This window comes from Corvus cornix, chromosome 8 (assembly GCF_000738735.6).
Source record: "Corvus cornix cornix isolate S_Up_H32 chromosome 8, ASM73873v5, whole genome shotgun sequence".
NCBI classification, from domain to species: domain Eukaryota; kingdom Metazoa; phylum Chordata; class Aves; order Passeriformes; family Corvidae; genus Corvus; species Corvus cornix.
Window position 1 is genome coordinate 23,757,471 of NC_046338.1, and position 19,925 is coordinate 23,777,395.

At 38.8% G+C, this 19,925-nt stretch overlaps 1 protein-coding gene across 1 annotated transcript in view; it reads right to left on the minus strand.

Annotated features, from left to right (window-relative positions):
• Positions 1-277: 277 nt before the first annotated feature.
• Positions 278-19,925, minus strand: part of CDC73 (cell division cycle 73) — a 101,757-nt gene continuing 82,109 nt past the window's right edge. Inside the window, exons 11-17 of the mRNA XM_039555878.1 lie at positions 18,557-18,614; positions 15,530-15,565; positions 15,050-15,137; positions 7,702-7,863; positions 5,839-5,939; positions 2,633-2,774; positions 278-1,767 (exon numbers count right to left, since the gene is read on the minus strand). Coding sequence (XP_039411812.1) covers positions 1,731-1,767; positions 2,633-2,774; positions 5,839-5,939; positions 7,702-7,863; positions 15,050-15,137; positions 15,530-15,565; positions 18,557-18,614 — 624 coding nt within the window. The 3' untranslated portion in view covers positions 278-1,730. The remainder of the gene's footprint in view (positions 1,768-2,632; positions 2,775-5,838; positions 5,940-7,701; positions 7,864-15,049; positions 15,138-15,529; positions 15,566-18,556; positions 18,615-19,925) is intronic.

Below are 19,925 nucleotides of genomic sequence, written 5' to 3' on the forward strand. Positions count from 1 at the left end.
ACTGCCCAGCTGCCCACACAAACAGGAGACATCCCAGTAGTCCTGTAGTGCCCACTCTTCCCAGTCACCACACTGAATCCATTCCAAAATCCAGGGTCAGCTGCTTCTAATCTTGGGATTCACAGGGGGTTGTTTAGGTGGTTTGAATTTTTACATTTCCTTTAAGACCATTTGAAAATACAGTCTCAGTATAGCAGGGATGGAAACATACAATCAAAAGTCAGACCTCACAGTCCTCATACATTTAAGACATAGTTTTAAAAACCTCTCACAGAGATGTGACTTTGGGTTTTATTGAAAATGAAGCTAAGATCAAATAAAAACTAAAACAGAATAGGTAGAACATTTTATTTTTGTCAAACCTTAAATGTAAAGTATATTAAAAAAACATGGTTTGGAATTTCAAGAACAGGAATATAAACATGTATCCATGTATCTTCTATCCCAGAAAAAAAATCATGCAGGTGTTACAGAATTTGATCATTCTCTACATTCACTGGTATGCAACATCAACTTAATGTTATTCCATAGATACAGAGATGCTGTAAATTGGTACAAATACCAGGGTCCTCTGGCCTCACACTGGAGATGAAGCAAATCTGTTCTTTGGTAATTGGAGAAGGCTGATTTTCCATTCCAATGCAGGACTCTTAGGAGGCCACATTAGCCACTCAGCTCAGAAAATTATAACTCCTGTAGATAGTCTGGGCTACTTTTGTCACAAGAAAATAGTATTAGAGGTATAAATGCAAAGCAGTTAAAATTTTTCATTCCTTGTGGCGGCTCTTCCAGGACAAAAAAAAAAAAATCCCAACTCTCTCCTCCTCTATTCATCGTTTAATCTAAGTAACATTTAGACTCATATGCAAAGGTATTTGCTAGATGGGAATGTACACATGCATACTTTCAGTTTAAATAAAGAGACGTGTGTGGAGAATGGCAATTTAAAGTTAACATGACTTGAAGGTACGCCTATAATAAAGTTTCAAGATTTAGTAAACTGGGACATTACAAATCCAAAAAAAGTGTTTCTAGATTTTTCATCTTCCCTTTTTCAACAAAGACTGACAGAATATACATATACAGGTTGACATTTTGATTTATCCAAAACAACTTTCACTTTGCTCAGTTTGCAAGTCCTATTGACTAAAATGTAATATCATTCACAACAAAATATTTTCAGTAAGTGAAACGGTAAGCAAAGAAACCCCAAACTAAGCTCAGAAGCTAAGTGGTTTAGAAAGCCTGGAAACATCTACGTGTGCATCAGTGTGTCTATAACTTTTTTGTACACTATATCTATAGACACACCCACACATTATTTACACACAGCCGTGCGCACACGCGCACACACACGTGGGGAACCTGCCGTGGAGATCCAGCTATTGTCTACTCAGGAACAAAACACATCATTTAAAAATGTGGCTAATTTAACAAAACAGAGAAGAAACTGCTGCTATCAAAATATACAATTTGGATTGCAGACTAGAAGGCTAACAACATTAAAAAAATAGTTTTAAGCAAAACCCCTTTGCTTCTGAATAACAACAGGTATCAACCTGCCATAGCATGAATCATCCAAACAAGATTTTATAAAAAGTTTAAACTGTGACCCTTCCTCATTTGTAAAGTTCTTGACATATCATATAGTGCGAGCTCTGGTCTCCAAACTGGAGCCCCTTCTATTTTTTTCAATCCATACTTCAGGAAATAAATGGCAGCTGAAGGATTCAGAATCTCAAGTGAGATTTGTGCTTTACCATATACCTGAAAAAAAATTAACAGAAGATAGCATTACTACCCTTGTGGCATTTATAGGAATTTTACTCACAGGAATAAAATGCACAGGCACTGCTAAAACAGAATGCTTAGGGAACTAGAAAGTTGCTGAAGAGATGCCATGTGTCATGTACCATATAGAGCTCTGTGTTATGCACAGGATTTGTCCCACTAAGTAACAGCCAGCTACAGCCTTGCCTCAAAGAAAACTCATGTTTTCCAAGGCATTGCATGACTTCTAACATTGAAAGACTGCTGTTAAAAATAACTAGTTCATTCTGGGAGTTCAGATATGTTGTTAATCTGAGACTTTTAAATAGAAAGCCATGGAAAGTTTGACAATTGGAATTATTTTGACAATTCCCACAGGATTTTTCTTTTTCACTCAATCATTCAAGCAGTTTGCTATGCAATCAACATGAAAAGATTAAACATTCATGAAATGCATGGGCTTCTCCACTCCCTCAATATTTCTTCAACTGCTTCATGATAATAAAGTTTCTTCTCTACAACATGAAAAAGGTACTGCAGTGAACTTCCCCCTCAGGAGGGTTCTGACCAGAAGCAGAGTCAGAAGGTGGGGAATCATGGGACTAATCAATGATTAATGGAAACTACCCTTCCTTTAAATCCACACTTATTACACTTTGGAGATTATTACTTACAGTCTGTAAACATATACCACTACATTTTATTAACTGCATCATCAGGGAAAATCAAAACAAACACTATTTCCAGGCTAAAACATTGTTCAGATGTCTTAGTTGTAAACAATTCCCTGGTTGCCAGAACTTTTCACTCCCACCAAAACCATAAAAGCATGACCACCAAGGACTTTCAGCAGGAAACATACCTGTCCAAGGTTTCCCAGAAGCGTAGAAATACCGGCCTGTCCAAGTGCCTTTTGTGGTAGCTGAGCTCTAACACTGTTACATCCCATTTCTGTACGTTGGGATCCAGGCGCACTTCATCGTATTTGAGATGAAAAGCTTTAACTACAGCAAACAGGAAAGCATTTGGTACAAACACAAAGACTTCAGTGCTTTTTTATTGGTCAAAGAAAACTCCCACCTCACCCTTCTTTTTTCAGAATGAAGCCTGAGAGCAAAATTAATGAACCCATAACCCAAGGAAGTCAACTACTCCCTAAAGGGCACAGCTAAACATAGAGGTCGATGGCTCTCAGGCTATTCCAGGGTGAAGGGAAAGGGCAGCCAGATTCCAGGGGAACAGCACAAACATACTGCCAACTCAAGCACATTTTCTTTGAGAAACAAAGAAGGTATTTGTGAAAACCTCTGAACCACCAGAGAATTAAAAATAATAATAATAAAGGTATTTCTGAGACCATTGAGTAGGAAGCCTGGCTATACCCTGAAAGAATCCATAGAAGATTGATGGTAGAATGCCAGTGTAACCCCCAAATCATACATAAAGCATTCTGAGAAATCTAGTAACTGCCAATTTCCCCTGATCTAGCACTCAGTTAAAAATGGTAAAATATGAACTGTTATTTTTCTCTTGGGAAGTATTGTCACATGTGAATTAGGTAAAGCCTAAGCATTTACACAGTGAGCATTAAAACCAAAGTATTTAAGCCTTGGACAATTCCTATCTGGTAACCCAGTCTGAAGATTTTAGTAGTATTGGCAAAGTAAAACAGAAGCCACCAGTCTTGTGGAAACTAGTTATTTTTAATGCCATGGTTGTATCTTCTTCTGATACCACGCTCTTAATTTTGTCTTCCACAAAATCAGTCCTCTTTTCCAGATCTATCTAGGAACTTCCTAGAAGGCTGGTATGTGAAATAAGCTTTTTTTTCAGCTGACAAACTAAAGAAATTATCATCTGGCTTGTATCCCTGCCAGATAAATTTCCAAGCTTTGTGAATGGAAATGAAGAATACATATACATTATCTCTGCGATACAATGCTGCATGTATTCATGTAACTTCAGAGAAAACAAATAAAGATATACCAGGGCCACACATTTACAGAAAACTTCAACACCTGACAGAGTCTCTCCATTAAAGTTAAATGTTATGGAGCACAAGAGCATCCACTTCTGAACCTGAAACAAATCACTCCTAAAGCTCACTGATGTGCTCTGGGAGGAACACCTGAAAATGGCAGTCAAAATTAAGTATTTGTTCATGAAGGTGACAGCATTCAGAACCTCCTCTCAAACGTTCACTTGTAAATGTGAAATTAGGCTGGTTTGCTATGTGAGTATGAAACAGTCAGGCCACGCACAAGGAAAACTAAAGAGCAAAGTTTTAGAGAACTCAGCTAATGAAATGTTCTGTGACAAAGCAATTGAACAAATAAAACCAGCTTGGCAGACTCTGGCCCAGTACACATTTTACTGAGGAGTTCTTTCTTGTAAGCTACCTGCTTGCTTTCCAACAGGACAGGGACAAGCCTTGAATACTTGGTAACCACGACAGACCCAGAGACATGGAAGAAGAAATGCAAATCCCAGAAACCACATTTGTGAAGACTATTGAACACTATAAATATGGCAAAGCAACAACTTCAGATAGAAATAGATACATAAAACTGGACTGATACTCTCTGTGCTCCCTTCATTTACCTGTTTTCATTTGAGGGGTGAGTAAAGTCATTAGGAAAAGTTTAAGAAATATATTTTTATCAGGAAAATATTTTTAAAATACCATGCTTTGAAGCAATGGAATGTATTTCTAAAATTAAAGATCCATTTCAATGTATAAATTAAGACCAGATAATCCCTCTTTCACTTGAAAAACGTAAGAATTGGTACATCTTCAGCCTGAACTGTGCAGGCTGTGCTTGTGATCTTTTGGCATGTGAAGACCCAGAATGTCAAAGCAAGTCAGAACAACTGCTACAGCCCTCCATACATCTATATATAAAAATATTAAAATGAATAGGAAGCAGCACGTAACTGCTAGCTAGACCTTCAATATTTCACTGCATTTTTCTTGGCTTTGCTTTTCACAATTGCCATTTTCTCAGTATCTTTATTTTGAAGTGCTATTTCATTCTTTCATTAGTCTCTTTTGTTAAACTCTTTCCTGTGGCGTATTTTTACTTTTACAATGACTTTCAGGCTCTTTCTCTCTTTCCCTGCTCATTCTCAATCCCTCCTTTAAGTGACTCATTCTAATTTCTTGTTCACAGACCCATCCTTAGCTTTCTGTCCCACCCTTGAGTCTTCTTGCTGCTCACCAAAGTAGCATTCTCTTTCCAGATTCTACCCCACATACCAAAGAGGGGCACATACAAGACCTGATCAAACCTGCTTCCTCATCACACTGACTGCAAGATGACAGAACTGAACTACGGTGGGTTTGGGTTTGCTGCTATTTTTTTTTCTTTTGTGTATATCTGTTGGTTTGGGGTTTTTTAAACAATCTGAAACCATAGGACACTATCAAACAGTCTGTTTTCTAAGGCAACTCCAAACTGAAGCAACAGAGAAGCTGACAGATTCCTTAGATATTATGGCCCACCTCTCTGTCAAAGGGGTGAACTATGCCAGAGGAGTGCCTCAAAGCACCACAGTTGTGGGGACTCAAGAAATCTGTTCAGATCTATACAATGATAACATCTAGCTCACTTGAAACTCAGACTTTTTAAAACTCTGAAGTTTTTGTCAAACACCAGATCACATCTTAAATGCTTTCTTAGAGGCATACTACGTGATTAATTCTCTCTTCAAAATAGCACTGGAATGTGAAGACAGACTGTGAACCTGTTATCTGTGAATTGCTGGAATATGCATTGTCTGTTCACCCTTTTTTTAGAAGACTGGAAAGTAGATTTGTACACCAGCTATTTGTGACTCTTGTAGCTGACAGCTCTGAGAAGATTTCTATGAGCTTCCACAGATCAGAGCGGAACAAGCGCAGAGGGCATGGGAATATTCGCTTCCTTGAGGAAACCAAAGCCCAAAGTCTGCTCAGCTACCTGCACCCAACAGCGCTTTGGCAGCACTCTGTCATGAGCATAAACATCCTGCAAGAGCCCCCAAACACAACAACAAACCCCAAACCAAGGAACAAAATAAATCCCTTACTTTTTGCAAAGATATCGACGGGAGATCCGTCCGGCAGGAGCCAAGGCCAGCCCTTGAACTGCCAGGCGGGCCCCTGGACAAACACGGCCACCACGCGGTCCCTGGAACACACAGAGGGGTGGGCATGGGCATGGCCTGGAACATTTCAGTCACCTCCTGTCCTAAACAGGCAGCATGCCTTAGCATAGCTGCTGCTTTTATAGAGCAGGATAGCACATTTAACAACCACACCTCCAGCACAGCTGCTTTTCCTCTTGTAAAGAAAAAAAACCATTCAGGTGATTCCTCTGGGCTTTCAGCCCTGTCCCTTTGCAGAAGGCAGCTCAGTTTCTCATGTTACAATTTTTAGAAGCCAGTGTTTATTTGTTGTCGTAGTTACTTTGCTTTTGAAAAGTGCTCCAGCATTTTCAGAGATAATCTTCTGCGAATGGCACTGTAAACTGAGATGTGCAGATTTAAAAGCCTTTATTCTCAGCACTGCTGCCTTCCAGGCTGAAAATTCATGAGCAGCAACAGCTGCTAAATTTCTGCAAAGTGCACTGGCTATTTTAAGAGTACACAACCATTACCTGTGGTCTAAGAAAATAAATTTGTGATTAAGATGAAGCTTTTGCATTAGTAAAATTTAAAAAAACCCACCTTTGAGAATAAACGACCTCCCACATATGGTCTACTTTTCTCTTGATCATTTACATCATCCAACTGCGGTTCCTACCCACCATAACAAAGAATTACCTCTCTAATCTAATCCCCAAATTTAATTTATCATTAAATCCACTAAATCCCAAATGGAAAAGAATAATCAAGGTGAAGTTTTGTGGTCTAGAGGGGTTTTTTTGCAGGTTTTGTAATGGCTTCCTTGGATAAAACCAAGATAAAAAAACCCACACCACTTCATGTCTTTGGTCAGAAGTACTTCAGAAAGTAGTTTAGATGGTTCTTAAAGGTTTGATCATTAAACATTTTAAGTGCTATTTAATATTCAGAATTTTAAATACATGGATTTCTGATTAGTTCAAGGTCTAAATACAGAGAATAATTGATTTAGGAACAGAACCTTTTCAAAGTATTCCTCTCCATTAAAATCTAATTTGGAAATTGCAAAACCTCCAAATATGTCATCATCCATGTCCCAGATCTTCTCACTTGTGAGGAAGAAGTAAAAATGCTGCATAATGCACTTCATCAAATAACAAAAAGATGTCAAACAACAATAAAAATGCTTCTTCAGAGTTTTCCTGTTCAAAGAGAGCTATTTTTTATAGCCTTGAAGAATGGACTACAGACCAAATAATCCGTCCCAGCTTTTTCATAAAAGTAAAAACTACCTATGATTCCCTTTCTGCAACTAGGGCTTTTCCTTCAGAAGTAAAACTCCAGTAGCTCCAATACTGGAATCACAGTTCAGTCTTACTGTCTGATGTATTTTCTTTCATTAACTATTAAAAAAGTTGGAATGTCAGATGCTGATGGCCTGCAAACATATATTCCCAACAAGCTCTCCCTCAGAAAACAGGAAAGGAGTGGTTTTCTTGCAGATCATGTTTCAGTGACTTGCACATTATGCTGTCACAAACCAGAAAAATAATATGAACATTTCTATTTAAATTTCTGGAACATTTCTGGCAAAATTAGTAGAGTAGCTATGCTGCTCACACTGTTAAAATGTAAAGTGTTGCAAGTTTTTAGATGAATTTAGTTTCATCTTATTTTCACCTGAAAAAAAAGACTCCTATACAGTTAATAAAATCCAGCCTTATATCTGTATCTTCACTTTTCAGTAGATTTCAGGTCATTTTATTGGTCCCCTTCAAATTCTGCATTGTCCTGGTAAGAAATTGTGTAAAGGAGAAATGTTCTTACCAGTCTTGTGGCATAAGTTTCAGAGGTTGATCTACGACTCGGTAAGGGACAGTGACGCTGACTGTGGTTCCCCCAGGCTGCATCTGGTCCTTCCTCCTCTGTATTAGAGTCTCATTCTCTCGTTGACAGCCCTGCTTCTTCTTCTCATCTGATGGTACAAACCTTAGGGAACAACAAACCCCTCAGTAGACAAGGGCAATTTACTTGATGGGATCAGCAGGAAAAGGAACAGCTTTATCAGAGCTCAGCACTATTGACAGCAGCCTCTGAAGCCACCTCGTTTTCACGGTGCCAGGTCTCCGTAACTACCCATTCAGAACACCGAAAGAAATGTAAGAATAATATTTCAGAAGCCTTCACGATAAAGTCATACTAAAAGGTCCTCTGTGCCTCAAAAATACAGCCTGACCCATTCTTAGACATTTGGGGCACTCCTTGTTGACTTTATATAGTACAGTTGCTGATGAGGAGCCAGACTACAACCTGCAAAGTGACCACAACTCTTCTTTTTAATGACCAAGTGTAACCTGGGCATTAAAACAGTTGCTTCCTGGAGGAAATTTTAAGAGCTCTTGGAGCCATCAGAATTATTACCAATTAGAATTTTCTCAAGAAAGCTGGGATTTTTGGTCAAAAATGGTTTTGAGTGAGGTTTTGGTTTTTTTGGAGGATGGTGAATTTACATTATCAGTGATTCATTTGGTTACTATGATGCATGACACTACAGGTTTTTTTGGTTCTTTTTCTAAATAGATTCTGTGATGGAGTAAATGCTTGTAAAATCCGGATAATGTGGCCCTCATGTCATATGTAATCTCCCTATGACAAAAATAGATGCTAAAATGTGACACAGCTTTCCTCCCTCCAATTAATTACAGATCCTTAATCTTTCAGCCCCCCGCCCAAAAAAAAACAAATGCAATCACATTTCAAGGCCCTCTTCTTTGTGGTGATAATAAAATACCCAGACAGGTCTCAAAATTGGCATCATAAATGTGAGAGTAGTGTGAGCTTTTTTACTGATACATCTCAATGGATTCTGAGATAGATAAAAGAAAGGTAACAGAGCCATGTCTTTCACAGAACTAGAAGTGTGTCGTGGAAAGGGAAGTTGGTGGGACCAGCAGCACCTTCCAGGCCAGCACAACAGCAGAGTTCAGCCCTGTGTTCTCCTAATATTCTACTCAGAACCACCCAGCTGCAACACAACCCTATCTGCTGCTGACATTTCATTGCCAAAGCTTCTGATAAAAATAAAACTGTTTCTCTTAACTGAAGAAGTTAGCAGAAGGATTTGTGGTACATTTTAAAAGCACAATACATAGTTGGTAACATTTCTCTTCATTACAGTGCACATGGTGCTTTTGAGCAGCTTACTAGATTTTTTGGGTAAGTTGTTTGCAGCATTTCTATTTGTTCTCTTCAATCTATTTCTATTTGAATACTGAAAACCAATTTGAATGTGCTTTAACAGGCAGGCTGCACTTCCTATTGCTGGATAAACAGGAAAAAAGAATGCAAGATTGAATATGAAGAAAAGTTTGTTATTCAGTCAACTTGAAAATACTAGTTTTCCCTACATATCCAATGAGAAAATGACATTTTGGGGAAAAAAATCCCCCACAGCAAACAAACAAACTTTAAGGCAGCGGGTGAAAATTGCCAATAAACCTCCAAGCAAAACTGTTTTACTTTCCCAATGTAAATTAACAGATGATGTCCCCTCATACTCCTCATGATTTAACAGTGTTTCAGAAACAGAAAGTCACAAGCAATTTGTGAAACGTGTGTCCAAATGCATTCAATTGATACAACTGCACTGGGAAATTAAAAAAAGCCCAACACCTGCAAATGACTATGAATGGTGCATTAAAGCTGACTAGCACTGCAAATACAGAAAAAGCATCACAGGTGTGAAACAAGGAGCTATAAACCAAATTATGCTTATCTGTCTAGTACATGTGAAACACCATCATTCTAAAGGAAATACAGACCAAAAAGCTGTACAGGACACTGGGAGAAAAGTACACATTGGCCACCTAGAATATATTTTTTAAAGTTAAGAGAATAATTTCCCTAATAATTGAAGTAATTAGGAAATAGTTAGCATTTACATACATTTTATCCATCACGACACACTGACACATACAATTGTGTGCTACACAGAGGCATTCGACTGAGTTCTGCACTGGAAAAAGCCACCCAGTGTGACACCAGAATTGAAGTATTTCTCATCAATTTGCTAATTTAAAAACTCCAAAGTGATGAGCACACTCATGAGAACTCCTAATGGCCTGTCCTGCCAATGTATCACAGGTTTGGCTTTGCCAATAATAACTGATAGGAAACTCTGTAACTTAAAATGAGGACTTGCTTGGTGGTCCTTCAGCTTTTAAGAAAACTACTAATGAGCTCTCATCACTCATTAGAACTAAAGGAATCTAGGCTGAAAAGAATGAAAATAAATTTTAAAAAATAATAAAAAAGAATTAGAGAAACAAGCCCTCAAACACCTTTTATCCAGGAGGCAGGCTTTATAGGAAAAGCCAGGATCACCTGAAATGGTGGGCAGCTTGAGAAGAATTTTGTTGTTCTCTGTCCCCTGCACTAAACAAGAACAAACTCTTACAGAATATGTAAATAAAAACCAAACAGCCCTACACACATTACAGTGATAATCAAGTATTCATCTGAACAGGGATCTAAAAGGTCACATTTTAAATTTAATTTGTAAATGTGAGGAAGCAAACACATTTTAAATGGAAACAGGAAAGCAAAGCAGCCCTCCCAAATAAGAGTAAAGGCAATATTGCTGTGCTACAGAGGAACAACTTCACCACTCCGAGGCCTCTCAAATTTGGCTGAAACAGGCACTCTCAGCTTTAAATGTTTCTGTGTTTAAGAATTCATTTCAACACTAGTTTTTGGCAGTTTCTCTCCATTTCAGCTAGAAACTGTGTTACAGCCACTGAGGCACCATTCATTTGTGCATCAGTTATGTCCCTTCTAGACAATGGCTTCAGTTTTATTCCCTGGAAAAAGTCTGAGTGTTTTTGAGTGCAATTCCCTAGGACACAACACAAAGATATCTTGTTAAGGAAGAACTATCAATGAGCAGATTCAAATGGAACAGCGGAGAAGACAACGGTCACAAAGCAAGCACTGAAGCAAGCACTTACATACAGATAAACACACAGAGTACAGGAATAAAGAACAGCTTACAGAAAGTTTATGGAATATAGGCCTGCATTTCCGGGAACCATTGACTCAGTACGCACAGTAAAAGTCACGTGCTCAAGGATTGAGAATCAATAGAAATTACTGTATGATTATAAATACATATGGACTATGTCATCACTACCTGGATATAAAACACAAGCATAAGAAATCTGAGTACTAAACACCAAAAATCCCATCTTCTCTTGGAGATTATTTATATTACTGTATGATACTACAGCCCATGGCTTAACTACACATTTGTACTTGACACCTTTTACACACCAGAAATGGGGTCTGAAACCTGAGTGTGCAGGAGCTTACAGTTTCCTGCTGCTTCTCCAGATTACTTTCCCTATTAAAAAAATTGAAAAAAAAATCCATACCTACTTAGAATGCACTTTTATACCCCTAGTAGGGGTAGAAAATTAATAGCCCTCACTGTTAATTACCAAAATCATTATCCACATGAAAAATGGTGCACTCTCACTTTCCAAAGGCAGCAGGTCCCTTCCCTAAGGTAACAGGCAAGTGATTGAACACCATCAGATTGTGGGAGGTAACTGGTAAGACACCATCTACTGAACTGCCTGAGATGTTCCTGTCTCAGCTCTAAACTCACATCCACTGTCAGCAGTGCCTTTAAAACACTTTCACACTGGGGTCAGAGCAGCACTTTCTGGCCCCCAGCTCAGGCACCCTGAAAAATGCATGAACGGAGAAGAAGGCAACTCACCAGCAGCTGAGATCACAGTAATACACATTTGATTGTGTTCAGAACTGGAGACTTATTTTTACAACCCTCTCAGTATTTCTGTTAAATTACAGTATCAAAAGCTTTAGACACCACCTATTTTTGCAAGAGAACAAAGCTTTTTTACACTACATCATGCCTGAATGTATCCCAGATACCTCACTCAGTATCAAAGCTGGATAAATCTCCAGTGAGTTGCCTGGCCACATATGGTGAAATGCATCACAAGCAAGAGCATCACCATAATAAAAATACATAATCACCATCTAATCATTCTCATCTGCCTGATGGAATTCCTGCTTCGCTTTTGCTCCACGTAAAGCAGAAGCCTTGCCTCTGAAAAGCCTGCTTCAGGTATTCTCAAATACTCAGTCACAATTTCACACAGCAATTGTGATATCCAGCCTCGCATTCAGATAGTGAGTAATAATAAAATGTATCATATAAAATATTTTAAAAAAGCATCACAACATACCAGAATGGATTGCAGTTCTGATTTTAAATTAAATTAAATTAAATTATATCCTTCTACTATTTTAGAAACTCCTCACTTTATGTTGTACTTGGCTCCTTAGAAAAATAACCTTTCAAGAAAGTTAGCAAGAATATTTGCATATTATCCAGCAGGTGAATTGCATATATTACAATCACATACAAAAACGTCTCCCTTCAAAATCTAAGTTGCAACAAATAGAAAAGTTAGATATCTCTAAAATAAAATCTTAAACCAGTGCCATGCTTTGGGTTTGTCATATGTATTTCCTTCTTCACATGATAGTTTTCCTGCTTTCCATATTCTTTACCTTAAAAGAGAGCCTAACATTAGTGATAAATTAAAGATGCTAAGCACCATACAAATGTCAGCCAAATGTGGCATAGAAAACTAATATACTACAGAGCTATGAAAAGGCTTAGTAAAAATGCTGGTATAATTAATAGGTTTCTCTCAGATCTTGACAATTCAATTTAAGTCCTACCATAGAACTGGATGAAGAATCTCCTGTTTATTTTACAGCCACCAACCTAAAATATCTGGCAATGATACTACAATTAACTTTTCTCATATCCAAAGTGACCATGCACTGCAGTCCAGTTCCTTACAAAAAAAAAAAAATCCAGGATTGTAGACAAAAGGTATCCTAAAAGACAGAGATTCTCAGCTATGATTGAAAGTTTTGATCTCTAATTATAATTTCAGCTGATTTCTTTCCTTATTTTGTTTTAAGAAACATTTAAATGGACAGCATCACAAAAATTGATTTATGAAACCCAAATTCTCATTCTTCATGATCACACACTTCACAGACTGTGCTGCCTGGGGGATCAGCCACGGAAGAAAAACCCGTCCTATAAACAGCTTCCATATCCCAGCCATCCCAGAGGCATCATCCTCCCAGGCTTCTCCTACGTTTCGTCAGTCTCCCCTGAAATGGCTCTTACCCTTCCAGCTCCAAAAATCTCTCCTCCAACCTCCTCTGATGGCAAATACAAGCAGGCTGACTAGCTCTAGAAATACAAGAAATGCAAATCTACCTGCATCTTCCTCAGCAGGGGTAAGGGCAGTAATATTAATTTAGGTGTGTCTTTTCTATCTGGACAATATTTCTTTATCCCAAAACTTGTGGCAGTGACAGGAGTCTTTGAAATCTCTGCTCTTCTGTCAGACTTAGCAGAAAGGGGGAATGAGTTAAAGAAGGTGCTGACTTAGAGGCAGGAATTAGCTAAGTCTTCTTTCCTCGGAAAACCATCACATATCTATCAATCACACTCTACATCAAGGCTAGTTCTACACTCTGCATACCTGAACAGTAAAAGCAAACCCTGAAGCTATTCCTGAACAAAGTACTTCCATAAATCTGAATGCAAAAAAATACAGGCCAGGTGGCATATTTTCCAGAAGAATGCTAGACCTGTCATGGCTAAATTAATATTTTGCTCTTCTGAATTCTGCTATTGCACTTCTGATTCATTAACATACCTTGCTTCTCCCCTTTCACTTTCATATAGGCTAACTATACAGTGTCCTCCTTTGAACCCTTCAACTTCCTTTCAGTTTTTCTGGATCATGTTCCTTGCACTCTAAATATGAGCATCCTCTTGGGACAGGCCTTGGGAAGCTGACTGCGGCTCTGCCCCGGTGGAGCTGAGAACAGCTGAAAACTCTGACTCCTGGCACAGAGGCACTTAGACATGACAGACAGGTGCTTCATTCCTTTCTGGGTACACCTGAGCAAGGAAGTCACAAATTACACAGATGCAAAATCCAGGGCTTGTTGTGTGGTTTTTTCCTAACTATAAAAACCCACATAAACAAACAACACCCTCTGCCAACCCAATTAGCTCAGTGCAGTGAGTGCTTGCACATTAAAGTGTAATGTTAACAGCCAGCCTTCTCTCAGAGCCAGTATTGCAGAAGAGACACCAAGAGGCCAGTGCACTCACAGGGTCTTTGATGGCCTGTGGCAGTAAGCTAGGAACTGGAATTAGCTGCAGATCAGAAGGCACCTGGTATCTCAGAGCACAGTTTTAAACAAGTCTAGGGCAACTCCAGCAGAAGCTGTACCACCACAACAGCCTGGTTTGGACAAAAAGCAGTGTAACAGTATCACAAAGATGAGTGCTGGAGATGATAAAAAGATGACCCCTCCATTTTTTGGACATACCACTGCAGACAACCTACAACAGTGTATTTCTCTGTGAAAATGACCGTTCCAAAAAAAATTACCTGATATTTACTGATAGGCAAGTCTAAAACCCGTGATCTGTTGGACAAGCAGAAAGATTCATTCACTCATCATGAATTAAATCTTACAATCAGATGTGTGATGAGATAAACAAGTTTTAGCAACTCACTGGTACTTCCCTGGATGCATCTGCATCAATACTCAATGACAATATGTGAACTTTAGAAGAAATTCTTTACTTGCATAACCAGCTGGGATGCTTGGCTGATACAGCCCCTCTGGTCACCTTCTCCTTTACAATAACTGTGGTCCTTTCCCAAAATCTTTTCTGAGCTCCATGAGCTCCCTTGCTCAGCTTCTCTCCGCCTTCTTCCATGGGAAGGGTTGTTCACTGATCACTTGCACGTGGCTGCATAGATGTTACATCAAAGAAAAGCACTGCACACATTCCAACTGCTACTGCAAGAGTCTCCTCAATCTGCCCCATGAGTCACAACTGAGCCAAAACTCTGAATTAGGTTTTTGCTTTTTTCCTACTAGTCAAGAGGAATTAATATCTTTTATACTCTGGTCTGTAAAACTAGCCTGTCACAGGAGAGTGGATGAACCCTCTTGCTTAATTACTAATTAGGTGCAGTATAACTTTGTATCTGAAAACAATTTGTTATACAGTATGTTCTAAGCAGCTACTTACTTCAGATCTTGCAGAAGGTCCTTTGCATTAAGCATGGTTATTAAAGAGGTCGTGGCTGCTGGAATAATGATTATGGGAGTTCGAGATCCTGTAGAGATAATAAAGTTAGGCTTTCTTGGAGGGGCTTTTTTGTTTTGTTGTGGTTGTTGTTTCCTCCCCTCCCCCCCTTTTTTCATTAAAGGAACTATACATAAAAACAAAACTCTTGCTGAAGAGGTCCCAGTCATGAAAAAATAGTCAAGGAAAATCAACAGTCAAGGTTTTCATTCACCAAAGAAAGCAGACCCTCGTATCATGAGTCTCTCAACATGTGTGGGACCCATATTTAGCAAAACAGAATGCTCTTATGCTATACAGAATGCATGCTATATATTCCACTGCTTGCTTATATTGTTGCTTGTAGTGTCAGGAAAAAAAAAACGAAGACTGGGCACAATTCACACAAAAATGAAAAGGATCATGTAACTAAAATTGACTCACCTTTTTTCTGGTTTGGAGGTGGTCTTGCTTGGGAAACTGAGAAAAAAAACCAACAAAAATTACAGCAGAATGAGTAGGACATAAATCCAAATGTCATTGCAAGGCATCTGTTTAATTGCAGGAGTGAATAGGGACGAGTCACACTACAGTCATTAGATCATTTTTACAGATGCAAGACACTAAGATGAAGAAGGGGTTTATAATTTGGGTTTGAGTATTCAGAAAACAAACAGCTTTTGACCATCTGAAGGAGATGTTAGGAGAGTTGAGTCAATCTCTCCCAGTTTTACTGAAGCTGCTCATTCCCCCTCCATCCTCCACAAAAGACACCATGGACACAACACCATGGACAAAAATTTCCAGCAATCTTGAAAAAAGCTGCTTGTAGATCTTCAGTACAATAGTGCTGAACCAACAGGAAAACCTTCACAACAAACTGATCTCCGCAGAGCCTCACCTTTTCATTAGTAGTTATTTTTGTACATGACATCCGTGGGATTTAGCTATCCTGGACACATACAGAACTTTCAACAATCAAACCCTGAATTTCAGGCTTACTCAGGTTAATTTTGGATTGCAGTTTGAGTTACATGAGGTCTCCAGGTGTCAGAAACAGTCAAGCTTGACACTCAAGGGGAAAACCACCCAAGCAATCAAAAAAAGGAGAAAAAAATAAAAAAAAACCCAAACAAAATTACTTCAACCACCAAGGACACACACAAAACCACTACTGGACTGGTAGAAACCAAAGAATTGCCTCCACCTCCCCAGTAGAATGTTTCCACTTCAGTCTTCGAAGTTGTGACCACCTCAGTAAAGGAGCTACTGCATTCCAAAGGTGGAAAAGCATCTTTGTTTCTTCATTTTGGTGCTATTACTGAATTACCTGCCTTCCCCAAATAAACATTTTATAGTTCAGTTTTCAGGAGAGAACTGTAGCACTTGATAATCATCATCATCATCCATGTTTATCCTAATTCAGAAAATGGTGAGTAGTGGAGAGATTGATGCAGACTAGCTCAAGTCTCAACTGCTACTATGCATGACAAATTTCATTAATTGACTTCCAATTGCATAGCACCAACTTGCTCATGTTTATTTATGACCAACTGTTTCAGAAACTTCCTAGAACAGTATAAATATTCACAACACATACTTGCCATTGTTGAAATATTGAGACCATATCCTTAATTATCTTTTCCTGACACTGTCAAATGCACAGATATAATTGGCAACACTATATTGAACTACATGAACTTTACATACCCAATGATTTTCAATTATTTTTTTTTAATCTAGGTATCTCCTTAATGTAAAAATGTTCTTTAAATATATGGGCAGAGCCAGCTGTCCTAAGGAGAAAAAAACCAAAACAAAAAGGTGGGGGAGGGAGAATAGGCATCTGTAAGAAATTTAACAGCTGTACAAAGACGTGTTAGGAGAAAAGCTGGTAATGCAAAATGGTGCCAAAGAGTGTAATTTAAGAGCACATCTCAGGTATTTTTTCCAAATCACCACTATACAACAGTTTAGCCTAATTTAACTAATGCTTCCTATGTGCAAAGCATCCTCCTGCAAACAGCAGGCTTTAGTTGCTTTGACTGCTAAGAATAGAACAGCTGAATTTTTAAAATATCCAAGTATCAAAAGTCAAAAATATCCTAGAACAGGCAGAAAGGGAAACCTCTTCTGACTACACTTTTCTTTATTCTCTCTTCAATTTCCAATCTAGAGGCAAGATAATGGATGGGGCTGGCCTTAGAGCAGAGCAGTATCAGTATCATCTATAGACAAACCCCACGCTGCTGGCAGGAAATGCCCAGGAAGTCACAGCCAGCAGCAGGGACTGTGACAACTCAGCCACATTTCTGTTCTTGCCACTTCTACCCTTTTCATGCTGCTGTCTGTCAACTCCATCTGCATTAGGATGCTTAACGGGGCTAGTGAGAGAAGTATGACAGGCAGCATGACCTTTCCAGTTCCAAAATAACCAAACAGAAGAATCTGTGCACAACAGCATTTAGGCATGCTGAGAACATTCAGTATCAGAACGGATTTTGGGGGAAGAAGCAGCTGTACAATATTAAGTCTTGGCATTAAATCCTGCAAACAAATCTCAAGGAGTTAGCAAGGCACACATTGAAAGCATTTAGTCTCAACAAGGATATACAGTATTCCAGCAGCACTTCTAGAAAAAGTATATTCATTTTAACTGGTTAGCTTTGTTTCCAACCCCCCCGAGAATGTCCCCAGGACCTTCATAACATCATCTTGTTCTGAAATAGCACTTCTCACATCCACCAAACCAAAAATTCTCACAGCATGCAACCAGGGGCAAATCTGCACACCACTGTTTGCAACCACCGTCCCTCTCATGTACTGCTCTTACGCACTTCTAAAAACTCATCATAAGGGTTTCTTATTTAAACAAAGCACATCTTTCAACCCATCACTGAATCAAAACTTGAGATTCAGTCTGACAGACAAATGGACTTGGTAGCCAAAATCTACTAAAAGAGAATTAAAAACCCAGTTGAGGACTTTGGCCCCATTACAAATACCTTATGTGCTAAGAAGTGTGAAGAAGTAATGATAACACATTCAGAGAACTACTTATTTCTGATATATTAATCCTAGAAGTAATAATATCTCTTTTTGAGATTAGCTATTCTGTTTAAGTTGTTTACCCTTGGAGTTTTAATCAGCTCTTGTTAGATATTTGAGTGGGAATTTTGTCAAATTTTAATTGGTGACATACCAAGCCCAGGACCAAGAAGTTTGTAACTTCTTAATTTCAGCAGTGCATCCTTTCAACGGGCTAATTGGGGAACACACTGAAGGGAATGACCGCAGGTCCCACGGTACAACATTAAACAAAAGGCTATAGCTTTTTCCAACATATGCACAGTTAAAGGCCACAAACAAATGACCCCTACTTCATTCTTGAGCTAACTAAAGTTTTAAATAGCACTTCTTTGAAACTCATGTATCTGGGACAGAAGCACAAGTGACAGTGGGCCCCCTTACCTGGTCGTGGCACAGGCTGTGCTGCCGGAGTTTGTGTTTTTCGAGCAGATGCACCTTCCTTTGAAAAGACAGAAGAGGCGACATTATCAGCTGACCTTCGTGTCAGGTACACGAGTTTCTCAAATGAACACAGAGCTACAGAAGGTATCATGATAATGAGAGCAGTATGTTTCCACTAAAGAGATGGAAGAAATAGAGAAAATATTCCAAACTCTTTATAGATCCTGTTTTAGATTTGAGGAGGACAGACAACCTCAAACTTTTATTACAGTCTTACGTTTTAACCAATCATAAACTTGTTTTAATATACCTTCAAAGAAACCTTCCCTACTTACAGCATTGTTGCATTTCACCTATCACTTTCACCACAGGTTAGTCATGTAAATATAAGCAATTGGCTGTAGAAATTTCCAAAGGAGATCTGCTTATGCTCTGGATGGAAAACCAGGACTAAGAAATTGCAATGCCTTGAGGAGTTTCAGGGCTCAGAAATAGCACTCTCATGATAATTAGTTCTGCTCATGCCTTATCCAATTACCTTAATGTAACACAGAAAAGACCTGCACTACTGTTTATTCTTGTTAACTCCCCAGAGTCAACACAGCACCAAAGAAAACAGTGAGGTCACACGTCTGCTTCCAAAGCAACACTGAATTCCTGCAAGAACAAATTCTGCTCTCAGTTACTGCCGTGAAACCTCACTGAACATAACACATAGCACCAACATGCTAAGAAGCTGCAGTATATTCCAGCCACTTCTATCTGCAGAGCTGACAGGAGAAGAACTTTTTACATGAAACCATGGATTTTATCTGAAAATTACTTAAACGCTATGTGAAGTATCCTACAAGCATGAGACACTCAGCAAGGTCAGAGATCCCACTCGGAGAAAAACCTGTTGGAAAGGACTGTGATATGGCACTATCAGACTTCTATGTCCATGCATAAATAACAGCGTGTTTTGTAATTCAAAATAAAAGAAAGCTTATGAGAGGGCTCACATTCCATGATTTAAATAACACTTAGAGGAACTGCTTTTAAGTTTCCATCATGAAAGTTAAAACTGTTTATCTCAGGATCTCTGAAGAACAAATAGAAGGTCCCACACAAGCCCATAGAAAACACAAATTTACTCAAAGCCTCTTTCCTGAGCTTTAGTGAAGCCGCCCATGATTAGTTACACTAAGCTAGAGCTGACATTTGGTGCAGTGTGCACCTTTTGTAACTTTTACAGGCACCAGCCTCCCATTAATCTTTAGTATAAGGATTTAACCCTGCACTGCAAGTAATGGGTCTATCCCAAATTTTACTGTACTCTTTTCTGAATACCAACATTTATGTAGGGCAGTTGAGTCAGTACCTGTTATTT